The 13,109-nt window shown below is 38.0% G+C and overlaps 1 protein-coding gene across 1 annotated transcript in view; it reads left to right on the top strand.

The window, feature by feature from the left end:
• Window positions 1–11,165, top strand: part of chic1 (cysteine-rich hydrophobic domain 1) — a 48,411-nt gene extending 37,246 nt beyond the window's left edge. The window contains exons 4-6 of the mRNA XM_067997144.1: window positions 2,278–2,334; window positions 4,675–4,734; window positions 5,460–11,165. Coding sequence (XP_067853245.1) covers window positions 2,278–2,334; window positions 4,675–4,734; window positions 5,460–5,510 — 168 coding nt within the window. The 3' untranslated portion in view covers window positions 5,511–11,165. The remainder of the gene's footprint in view (window positions 1–2,277; window positions 2,335–4,674; window positions 4,735–5,459) is intronic.
• Window positions 11,166–13,109: the final 1,944 nt, after the last annotated feature.

Here is a 13,109-nt window from a genome sequence, read left to right on the forward strand (position 1 = left end):
GGTTGTCTTGGCTGATGCTGAAATGTGTTTGAGCATTGGTTTTGGTAGCCACGAGTGATGAGGATGCAATTCTAACCCTCCCAATAGGTTTTTGGAATAATGTTTCCCTTTAACAAGATTATGGCATTATTATTATAAGTAAATCTGACTACTTTTAGACTGTTAACAATGATTTTTTTTAATCCATTGAATCATTTACAGAATTTGGGATTTTTTGCACATGGACATCTTGCTTAGTGAGCATTATGTATGCACTTAATTGCTGTGTATAAGTGATCTTGCTGTATTCTTGCAATTTTTGGGGTGTATAACAATTGCACAATAGTCAGTTGTGCTTGGCCTACTATTAAATTAGAAACATTGACATTCACACATGCAGAGTTTTCTCCTAGTGCAGAGTGGTTGTATTATAAATGAAAATGAAACCTATGGGATTAAAGGGGCAGTGGCAGCATGGATACAAAATTGGCTAAGAGACAGAAAGCAGAAAGAAGTGGTGAATGGTTGTTTTCCAGACTGGAGGGAAGTATACAGTGGTGTCCCCCAGAAGTCGGTATTAGGATCACTGCTCTTTTTGATATATATTAATGACCTGGATTTGGGTATACAGGGCATAATTTCAAAGTTTGCAGATGACACAAAACCCGGAAATGCAATAAACAGTGAGGAGGATAGTAACAGACTTCAGGAGGACATAGACAGACTGGTGAAATGGGCAGACACATGGCAGATGACATTTAATGCAGAGAAGTATGAACTGATGCATTTTGGTAGGAAGATTGAGGCGAGGCAATAGGAACTAAATGGTACAATTTTAAAGGGGGTACAGAAACAGAGACCTGGGGGTGTATGTACACAAATCTTTGACAGTGGCAGGACAAGTTGAGAAGGCTGTAAGAAAAGAAAAATTGGGATCCTGGGCTTTATTAATAGAGGCATAGAGTACAAAAACAAGGAAGTTATGCTAACACTGCTTAGGCCTCAGCTGGAGTATTGTGTTCAATTCTGGGCACCACACTTTAGGAAAGTTGCCAAGGGTGCAGAAGAGATTTACTAGAATGGCACCAAGGATGAAGGATTTCAGTTATGTGGAGAGATTAGAGAAGCTGGGGTTATTCTTCTTAGAGCAGAGAAGGTTAAGAGGAAATTTGATGGAGGTGTTCAAAATCATGAACAGTTTTGATAGAGTAAATAAGGAGAAACTGTTTCCAGTGACTGAAGGGTCGGTAACCAAAGGACACACATTTACGGTGATTGGCAAAAGAACCAGAGGCAAGATGAGTAAACATTTTTTTTACAGAGTTATTATGATCTGGAATGTACTACCTGAAAGGGTGGTGGAAGCAGATTCAATAATAACTTTCAAATGGGAATTGGATAAATACTTGAAGGGGAAAAAATTTACAGCGCTATGGGGAAAGAGCAGGGGGGTGGGACTAATTGGATAGCTCTTTCAAAGAGCCGGCACAGGCACGATGGGCGAAATGGCCTCCTTCTGTAGTGTATCATTCTATGATTCTAAATGTTTGCTTTCTTATGTTGCTCTACACTGAGAGTCCAGAATGGTTCCCTGAGATCTGCCAGCAGATCAAGTTATGTGGCAGAATTGCTATGTTTTTTTTGAGGAGGTAAATGCCAGCATCAGTTCTCATCTGGCCTTGAATTTGTTGTTGTGTAACTGCATCAGAGGCAGGAGCTGCAAGTGAGGAAGAAGTTATAGCAGTGCTTGCATCTAATTATATATATATATATATATTTATATCTGTATTTTGTTGCCAAGAGTGGCAAGAAAACATCTTTGCAGGATTTTGTAATCCTTCACTAGGAGATGCATTGGGTGACTCACTCTGCAGGCAATGCCTAAACCACCTTCTGTGCCTGTCTGATAGCTTTCCTGAAATCCCCAGGTAAGGTAGTGGAGGTGCTAACCTGTGTGTCCTGCACTTGATGTCTATTTTTAATCTTTAAGAAAAACTGGATTATGAAATTTTGTTATGTTAATTTAATTTAGGTCTCTGGTATGATTTTTATGTAGGCTGGTTCTCCTCTCTTCAGAAGTTGCTGATGAAATAGGTCAAGTTGGACAAGCTTAAAATTTGTTTGTAATGGACCACCTTTGTAATGCTGTAGCCTAAAGTCCAAAATGCAAAGTGGTAAAATGTTTTATAGGAGAACTAAATCTTCTGTTTTATTACAATACCGTGCCACTTTATTGTGGAAATGCTTTGTGTATTAAGTATAATGCTGAGAGAAAATCTTTCACTTAATGTTTTTCAGACTAGAAGATCAATACAAAAGCTGTTAGAGTGGGAGAACAACAGATTATATCACAAGGTGAGAAAGTTAAAGAAATGTAGCCTGCATATGTTTAAGTACATACATAAATACTGTAGTTTTGTTGTTTTATGAATTGGCAAAAACTTTTGTTGCCAGAAACTATTGATAAATGTTCTCAACAAAGTTTCATAGTTTTTAACCAGTAACTTCCACATGGTGGCGCTGCATTTTGCTTGTACACTAACAGCTTGACCTGAAAGGAAATCTTCTTTCTTTTCATATCTAAGATATTCTTCTTTGTATATTTTGTGTACTGCCAAGTTCTATTGTTATGAGGTATAGAATTATCATATTGCATTAAGGGAGAATTCAGTCATCTTATCTATCTAATCTGATTGCAAATCATTAAACAACGTTATAGATCTCTGTATTGTGGAAGGTTTATTTTGGGGTGAAGAGAGATGAAAACTAAACTATAGGAGGGATGCTGACATATTTAGCACATTGACACAAATAAGCTCAGCTACATGCCCAACCCTCTGAAAACCTTGTTTGAATCCATCCAGTCCAGCTTTCACCACTTTCATTGCATTGAAACGGTCCTAGCTCACGTCATGAATGACTTCCTATAGGACTATGACCATAGTGTATTATCCCTGGTTCACCTCTCTGCAGCAGTGGACTGTTCCATTCTCATTCACTGCTTCTTCATTGCCCATCTCCATGGGTCTGCTTTTGCATGGTTCCACTCCTATCTATCTGGAAGAAGGCAACGCATCCCCAGTATGGCCTCTCTTCCCTTCTCCACCATCATATCCAGCCTCCTCCAAGGATTGATTCTTGACTCCCTGGTCTTCCTTAACTACATGTTCCCTCGCAGCGATATCATCCGCGGGCATAGGATCAGCTCCATGACCACTTTCGTGCTGATGGACTGACTATCTGACATCAAGTCTTGGATGAGTCATAGCTCCTTTCTGCTGCACGTCAGGAAGACTGAGGCCTTCATTTTTGGGCAGCTGCTATAAATTCCTGACACTAATGCCATTTGCCTCCCTGGACACTTGTTCATCGTGTTCAGTTGTCTCTGAACTGGGCTTCATATTTTTCAACACCAAGATGGCTTACTCTAATCTCTGCAGCATTGTCTGCCTCGGTCCATAATTCAGCTCTTCCTGATGCTGCACCCCTTATCTAAGCTTTGGTCACCTCCATACTTAATTACCCGACTGTCCTTTTTGCTGGACTTCCATTGTCCACACTTATCAAACTTCAACTTGTCTAAAACGCAGCTGTCTCTATCCTGTCCTGCACTCTCATTCTCCCATTAACTGTTTCCCCAGTACATCTAATTTAAATCCTTGTCCTCATTTCAGATTCTTCCAGGGCCTCACTCCTCACTACTTTTGCAATCTCTCCTCCAACCATACTTCCACTTTCACATCTTTCAATCCTCCAACTCTGGCCTCATGTGCATTGCCCTCACTTTGCCCCACCTTTGATGGAATAGCTTTTACTTGTCTTGGCCATACTCTCTAGAACTCCCCCCTTAATCTCCTCTATCTCTCTACTTCTCTGTCCTTTTTAAAAACCTTCCAAAAACCCATCTTTTTGACATAGCCTTAAGCCGTCGCTTTGATATCTATCCCATGGTTTGGTGTCTGTTTCTCTTGCTATTTCTCTGTAAAGTGTCTTGGGATGTCTTGCACGTTAAAGTTGCTACATAAATGCAAGTTGTTGTTCACCTGAGTATTTAATTTGTTGAATGTACAGGGAAGGAAGAAGAATAATCTTAGCCCTAATTCAGTGATAGCAATACCAATTAAATCACCACCTGTAGCATAGAACAGATTTACTAGATTAATTCCTGAGATGAGAGGGTTGTCCTGTGAGGAGAGATTGAGTAGAATGGGTCTATACTTTCGAGTTTAGAAGAATGAGAGGTGATCTCATTGAAACATTTAGGATTCTGAGAGGGCTTGACAGAGTAGATTCTGAGAGGCTGTTTCCCCCGGCTGGAGAGCCTAGAACTAGGGGGCATAATCTCAAGGAGTCCAAGTTGAGGTCAAAGATCAGCCATGGTCTTATTGAATGGTGGAGCAGGCTCTAGGGGCCATAGGGCCTATTCCTCCTATTTCTTATGTTCTTATGTAACAGTAGTGAGGATGAAAAGATAGACTTTTGAGACACTGACATCCTCTAATATTCTGGATGACAGATGCTTTAGTAAATGTTCTTTTACTGGAATTTCTTTTTACTGCTCATACACAGAGGTAATCAAATTACCCCAGAAGTTGAGGCCTTTGGCTTATTTAATATAGCACTCAAACTAGGATTTTTTTCAAGGGAAAGTTTTTTTGTCTTCAGCTAAATGTGTGTTTCTTGTTTTGGGATTAGCTTGGTTTGCACTGGAAGTTAAGTAAAAGAAAATGTGAGTCCAGTAACATGATGGAATATGTAAGTACACTTGTATTTTTGATAACCTAGTTTTTTTAAAAAACTTTTTTTGCTATGCCAGTTTCTCTTCCTCCCCCCCCCCCCCCCCCAGCCCCTTGAGGACACTGATTCTTGCTTAGGGCATGATGCCACAGGCACGGCCAGTGGCCAGTCTTCATATGTGAGACTAGACAGTGCATGTCAGCAGGATGTTTGAGGGCATTACCATTGAGCCTGATCTTATCCTTGCCTATCATCTACATGAACATTTTCTAGCAGGATTTACTGGATAACAAGCAAGAGTGGGAGGCTTGGCTTATTATTTTTTTCACCAAGGGCACCATAACCACCACCCTGACTGAAATTAGCTGACCAACACCAGAGCTGGAATTGAAATGAGGAGAGGAAACAAAAAAATCAGTAGGCTGGTAACCCCTGTTTGTCTGATTCTTAATGGTTTTCTCAATAACAGCTTTGGTAGAGGTCTGAGATGAGTTGTCCACCTGCGTTCTTAGATTGGACTAGCACTACATGAAGGACCTAAACAATTATTTTGTGTTGTGAATGTATTAGTTGTGTCAGCATGTATATAATTCCATCCTTTCTTTATCTAAATTAAGTTATTCCTACACTGCACATATTTTATTTGGTTCTCTGAAAGTTTTAGATCCTTATTCTGCAGTCCACAGAATTGTTTAAAGCCAAATGCTGTTTACAAACAAAATATCTTTTCTTGTTCTTTACAGGTAATACTAATAGAATTCTTACCAAAATTTCCTATATTCCGACCGGACTGAAAAAAGGCCCAACCATCAAGAAGTAAAAGCATATCATTCCTGCCCTTAGTGCCTTGTAGATATCTGAACAGATGACTGTCAATACACCTGTTTTAACAGTAATCTACTGTAGTGAGTGTAGATACCTTTCTAATCTGTTTTCTTTCTTTCACGAAGCATATTTTGCACATGTATTATTTTCCCTTTCTCTGAAGTGTTGCACTCAATCTGTTAATACATATTCACCTGATGAATACGGAGGTGTTCACTTTGAAAGAACTCAAATCTTGTACATAGTGCTTCAATCCATGTTATGCAGTGTGGTATGTCAATGTTTACAAAATGTAATGTTGCTCCTTTACTACACCCCAAGAATCTTGAAATATGGAAGGACTTCTTGATTAAGTATGAGAATTTTTGTGCAGATTTTAATCTGTATACCGTATTCATCAGATTAGCAATGTAACAGGAAGAGAAAGTGCCTTTTGTATTACAGTAGGAACAATTACTCCCATTGAAGTAAAAGATCAAATCTAATTTACACTGCATGTGAAAAATGAATAAGGAAGTGGAATAAATGAACAATATTTCTGGGAGAGAGCTACTGAACTTCTCAAGTATCCTCATCATTATTGTTGTCTACATTTAACTGTAAATTTTATTGTAATATCTGAAAGCATAAAAATGTTAAATATTATATTTCATTTTGGATGAAGGATAAAACAGATGAAAGATTCAGTGTATTGCAATTTAGAATCATAGAATGGTTACAGCACAGAAGGCGGCCATTCGGCCCATCAAGCCTGTGCCGGCTCTTTGTAAGTGCAATCCAGTTAGTCCCATTCCGCTGCTCTTTCCCTGTAGCCCTGCAATTTTTTTCCCTTCAAGTATTTATCCAATTCCTTTTTGAAAGCCAGGATTTGAATCTGCTTCCACCACCCTTTCAGGCAGCGGATTCCAGATCATAACTACTCGCTGCGTAAAAAAGTTTATTCTCATGTCGCCTTTGGTTCTTTTGCAAGTCAACTTAAATCTGTCTTCTCTGGTTCTCGACCTTTCCACCAACGGGAACAGTTTCTCTTTATTTACTTTATCTAAACCCTTCATGATTTTGAACACTTCATATCTCCTCTCAACCTTCTCTGCTCTATGGAGAACAACCCCAGCTTCTCCAGTCTATCCACGTAATTGAAGTCCCTTATCCCTGGAACAATTCTGGTACATCTTTTCTGCACCCTCTCTAAGGCCTCACATCCTTCCTAAAGTGCGGTGCCCAGAATTGGACACAATACTCCAGTTGAGGCCGAACCAGTGTTTTATAAAGGTTCAACATAACTTCCTTGCTTTTGTACACTATGCCTCTGTTTATAAAGCCCAGGATCCCGTATGCTTTTTTAACAGCTTTCTTAACCTGTCCTGCCACCTTCAAAGATTTGTGTACATATACCCCCAGGTCTCTCTGTTCCTGCACCCCCTTTAGAATTGTATCATTTAGTTTATACTGCCTCTCCTCGTTCTTCCTACCAAAATGTATCATTTCGTCCGCCCATTTCACCAGTCCGTCTATGTCCTCTTGAAGTCTATTACTATCCTCCTCACTGTTTACTACACTTCCAAGTTTTGTGTCATCTGCAAATTTTGAAATTGTGCCCTGTACACCCAAGTCCAAGTCATTAATATATATCAAAAAAAGCAGTGGTCCTAGCACCAAGCTTGATCTCTTGTGGTTCCAATTAATATCAAAGTACCCTTGTTTAACGGCTTTCCCTCGACCCCACAATACTGTTAGTTTTTTAGTCTTTGCTTTAGCTTGGTAGTCCTGCTGAAACTTTACTAAAACATCCATTTCACTTTGAGAATCGATTTTCTTTGCTTCATTGGTAACACCCACTCTGAAGCAACCAGTTGGAAAGGCTTCTACCATGCACAAGGGTTTTGCTAAATAACACTTTTATTCTGTATAATTGTTGAAAGTTTTCCTTGTGAGAGAAGAATGCATTGTCAGTATTTGTGTCAACAAGAATTTTTAATTTCTCTCCCTCCAAAGCATGCTCTTGTAGAATGGGAACACAAGTCTCCAAAGATTTGGGAGACAAAGTTAGTGAGGGTGCAAGTTATACATGTTGCTAAGCTTCCTATTCAGGAATATTAACTCTTGTTGTGAATTTTATATTTTTAAAAATTAAGTACACTTTTTAGTAAGTGAAATTGACCACTTTGTGTACTTTTTAAAATAGTGGAGCTGAAACTGTCATTGTCTTTTTTAGGCTTTCAGTAACTTGTACCTTCTTGCATGGAGATATTCATTAGTAGAATACCAAAGTATTAGCTTTTTTATAGTTTTAAAAAGTGCAGAAAATTTGAGAATTTTGTGAAATCTTAACACATGTATCTGCCACTGCATTTAATTCCACACATTCTCTTAAGTAAACTGTAGATAGCTTTAGAGGGTGCCCCCATTTAGTGTTAGGGACAGGTAGACAAGAAAATGCCTTTTGGTGCATTGAAGCTGATCTCTCTAGTACCCTAACTCTCCTGTCACTGTATCCAGCTACATTTTTAATGTCTTTAATGTGTTTGGCTCCCTACCCTGCCTGGCAAATTATTCCAAGCATTTGATCCTTTGAATAAAGAAGTTCTTCCTAATATCTGTTTTAAATGTATGTACTTTGGTCCCACTCTCCTGACTTACCTTAATAACCTAGGTTAACATCGGAAGTACAATTTCAAAATTTGCAGACGACACCAAATTGGGGGGTATGGTTAATACTGAGAAGGACTGCAACAAAATACAGGAAGACATTAATAAACTTGCAGAATGAGCATGTAACTGGAAAATGAATTTCAATATAGATAGGTGTGAGGTGGTACATTTTGTTAGAAAGAATAAGGAGGCTACATACTCCTTGGAAAATAAGTCTAAATGGGGTAGAGGAGCAGAGGGACTTGGGGATACGGATACACAAATCACGAAAAGTAGCGATGCAGGTTAATAAGGCCATTTATTTTTTTTTAAAAAGTGAACCAAGCACTGGGGTTCATTTCTATGGGGATAGAATTGAGAAGTTATGTTAAACTTGTATAGAACCTTGATTAGACCACACTTGGAGTACTGTGAACAGTTCTGGTCTCCATATTATAAAAAGGATATAGAGGCATTGGAGACGGTGCAAAAAAGAGTTACTAAGATGATACCAGAACTGAGAGGTTATACTTATCAGGAAAGATTGAACAGGCTGGGGCTCTTTTCTCTAGAAAAGAGAAGACTGAGGAGTGACCTGATGGAGGCCTTTAAGATTATGAAAGGGTTTGATAGGGTAGATGTGGAGACGATGTTTCCACTTGCAGGGGAGACCAGAACTAGGGGCCATAAATATAAGATAGTCTGTAATAAATCCAATAGGGAATTCAGGAGAAACCTCTTTACCCAGAGAATGGTTGGAATGTGGAACTCACTACCACAAGGATTAGTTGAGACGACTAGTATAGATGCATTTAAGGGGAAGCTGGATAAACACATGAGGGAGAAAGGAATAGAAGGATATGCTGATTGGGTTACATGAAGTAGAGAGGGAGGAGGCTTGTGTGGAGCATAAACAGCGGCATGGACCTGTTGGGCCAAATGGCCTGTTTCTGTGCTGTACATTCTATGTAACATTGTCTAATGTTTTTACATAGTTTATTGAGGACTCCTCCTTCCTTTTGCTTCCCCCTCTCCTTTCCCCCCCCCCCCCCCACAAAGTTAACAGCCGCCTTTAATTTAATATCTTTCCTGTCCCTCCTTTGCTGCCAGAACTGAACTTTTTTTATTTTGGAACTTTAAAGAATCAATCAAATGTATACATTTGTCAAATGTGAATTTTATCCAGTTGTTGTTAAACTGAGTTAAATTGGTCCAGAGATGTGGTGGAAGTGCCAAATTAACCCAATGGTTGTACCTGTGGAAGTAGCTGTCAAAGTCACTGTAATCACCGATAAATGTGTCTGTTGATCAGAAGTGACAGATCTCAGGATAACTATAGAATAAAACCAAGATAATTGAAGTTTATGGGTCATCACTGTTTTGAACCACATTTGACTCAGATTATTTGAAAGCAACTTCTAAAATTATGAAGAATCATAATTAATAGATAAAAGAAGTTTCCAGGAGCAAAATGCATGTTGATTACCATATGGCTGCACATACCCACACTTTTTTAAATATAATGAACCAACTCCTGCCTTGTATTCCCTCACTTTAATTCTGATGGGTCACTTATCTAATTCTGGGTGGGTTATTTAAACACTAATTGCATCAATGTTGCTAAAATTATAGTAGTAAAGAAAAAGGATAACTACTGGGTTGTATTGAGGTAAAATTTAATACACATCAGGTTTGTAAAAACTGATCAGACATTGTATGTTTAGCATGTTAGATCACTGTATTAGCCTGATGATTTTGTTATGCAGTTTCCTGCATATTGACTTTTTATGTTGCCTATTTTACCATAATTGTGCTCTTTGCCAGAATTTTACATCATAGATTAATAGGAAAATGTTACAAGATAGTAACAATTTGAAGGGTTCAGGAGATATCATGTGAACCCTGATATTCCTACACAGCCTTTTTTTTAAATGTATACAGTTTGTTTAATGTGGATGTTACTAGTGCAGGACCTAACAGGGAAGGGAATGTTCCATCTCAAATATTTTTGGATAACCTATTTTTCATGTTTTTTATTTCATTGCATTTTTTTTGTTTATTTGAAAGTGCCACAAAGGGGTCTTGTTAATTGCAGAAAAACAAAAAGTTTCAATGCAGGTTTATGTTGTTCTGGAAGCATTTTCTTCAAACCTGCTTGTAGCTTGTGGATGAAGCAGTTTAAAAATTGATCCAACAATCAAGACTTGAATGTGGTTGCATGATAGACTATACACAATTGTAAATCACATCAAAAATTAAAGCAGTTATTTGCTGGCAACACCACTTCAAGGTGAAAAATGCAGAATACATGTTTTACTACATGTAATTTTTTAAAAATTAATTTTAGTTATTTAGTAATGTTACTTGACAGCATATAAGATCCATTGTCAGTGGAGCATGTTTTCAGTCAGTACTTAAGTGATGTCAGCAGAAGAAACTAAAACAATACAAACATTTTTATTTGAATAAAGGGGAAATTTTGCAACATATCACCTTGGTTGCATAATGTTGGTTGTTTGAGTTATTAAAACATGGACAGGGGAAGAGAAGAAATCAATACTTAATTTTCAAACATAAATTGGAATTCATAATTATAACACTTAGCCTTTGCATTGTATTCCAATTACATCATCTAAATCACATGCTGGATGTGTTGAATGTGCCGTAGACCAACGGATAAGCACATGGATAAATATCAGTGTTTTATGAAATCCTTTCAAAAGTAGTGGCCTAACCAGTAAAATCCATACTTCATTTGAGTTGTACATAGCATTAGAAATTTGCAAAGAGTCAGTAGTTCAAACAATCACTTTGCCATTGTTTGAATCTTTACAACTTGAAGTATCTAATTCTCTTTCTTCTCTTCTCCTACCCCTCCTCAAAATCTTTCTGCCATAATTAAGCTTACTGTTGGCTATTTATGTATTTATAGAATGTACTACTTTCAGTTGTTTTCCATCCTACCAGGTCATTTATGAACATGTAAAAATAAAGCAATTTTAATTATAGTGTGGCATTTTGACACGTTTCTCCACTCCTCTCACTCCATTCTTAAATCTTCAAATAAAAATATCCATGATTCTTTGATATTACAAAAATACACAAAACCCACCATTTCAATTTTGCACAGATGATTTCCTGGCAGGTGATGTTGGAATGGATCACTTGTAACATTTAACAAAACCTACCAACTAACTCCTCTATGTTACCTAGTGAGCCCCACTATGTTTTATTCTTTGAAGAATACAGTGGAGGTAAGATTATTCACTCCTAACTGAACACAGTACAGTAGAACACTTGGTTTCTCCCTGAGCTCTTACCTTAAAGCACTACCTTGCAGCATAAAAAGCATAAAAAATATACAACAAAATATCCTTGCACAGAATTGATTACAAATACATTGCTCCTTTTGTCCATTGGTTTTATTATAACTGATATGAGATACCATAAAGAAAAGGTATCAGCCTTTGAGAATTTTTCTAATGTTTTTGAATATTTTAAGTTTTATTGACCCACTGATATAACATTTTACATTTTAAATACTACCCACAAATGAACAGCCTTTTCTCTATTTGTTGCCTAGACTGGAAAAAGCTGACTTTTTGTACATCAAGGTGATGCATGTCAGTGACATGGAAATGGAGCATATTCCACTTTTGACATGGAGAATAGTATCTGACCTACCCAGGTCAAGTTTAGTAAAGCTCCTTTTTCTCTGCCCAACAATGTTTCATCACCCCAACACTAACTACCAGAAAAGTGAAAATATTGTACTTCCAACACCACACATGCTTATTGGAAATTTCACTTAGGCCATTTGTAAAGCAGATTTGTGCTTATGGACACATGCCTTTTTTTAAAATTTGAATAGTTTGGGACTGCTCAAACTCATTTGAACATTGAATGCTTTTTGCATCCAGCACTGTAAAGCAGCTATAGCATAAACTTTAAGATTAAACCCCATCTGCAAATATCTCTTCCAGCTATACACAGCCATTTTTGTTGACTTTTGAGCAAGACCCAAACAAATGCAGAATTATGGGCTGTTTCATAGTATGAATTAACTCCTATTAGGAATTGGATTGAGATTGCCCCACATTCCACTTAAAGACCTCAGAGAGAGAGGAGACCTTCATTGGGGGTGATTTTAAACCCCAAGAACGGGTGGGTTGGGGACTGGTGGGAGTTGAAAATAGTTGTTTGGGTCGCGAACGCAACCTGGCTTTATTTCCGGATTTAACATTGGTGCGGAAAAGTACAGGCTTCCCATTGGGAATGCCAAGTCCAAATGTTTTGCGGTTGCGACCCGAAAAAAAACAACTATTTTCAACTCCCACCCGCCCCCAACCCACCAGTTATCCTGTTATTGGGGTTAAAAATCATCCCCCCCCCCCCCCCCACCTTCATTCAGTCTGGAATAGACTCCAATCTATGTTGATCAAATGAAGGATCTGTATATTAAACTACTGCTCCATCTAATCTCTGATCATGTAATCATTCAATGTTTCATCTCAAGAATCTGAAAGGTCATCAAGAATTTCTTAGGTACCTTAATATTTAACACCCATTGAAATTCATATGAGTTATAGAAAAGTGGGTCATTCAGCCCATCATGTCTAAATCCATACAAGCTATATAATCACATTCCTCTGTCCCTGTACCCTTTAGTATTTTTCTTTGTTTAACTTGTCCAGAACAGCAATATGTGATTGAGCTTACTCCACTATTTTATTAGCCAAGGCAGCTCTACCTTTTTAAACACAATTCCCCTCCTTAAATATTATGATTTACTTGGTTTCAGTAGCTAAAATGGTGAAATCTGGGTGGTGAAACCTTGTTATTAAGCCTGCTGCCTTGGGAAAATGGACATTGCTTCTGCCTTTTCAATACCACATTTCCCATTCCACCTTTGTCTTTCTCCCAAACCCCCTCTTCCC

Source organism: Heptranchias perlo, chromosome 15 (assembly GCF_035084215.1).
Source record: "Heptranchias perlo isolate sHepPer1 chromosome 15, sHepPer1.hap1, whole genome shotgun sequence".
Taxonomy (NCBI): Eukaryota; Metazoa; Chordata; class Chondrichthyes; order Hexanchiformes; family Hexanchidae; genus Heptranchias; species Heptranchias perlo.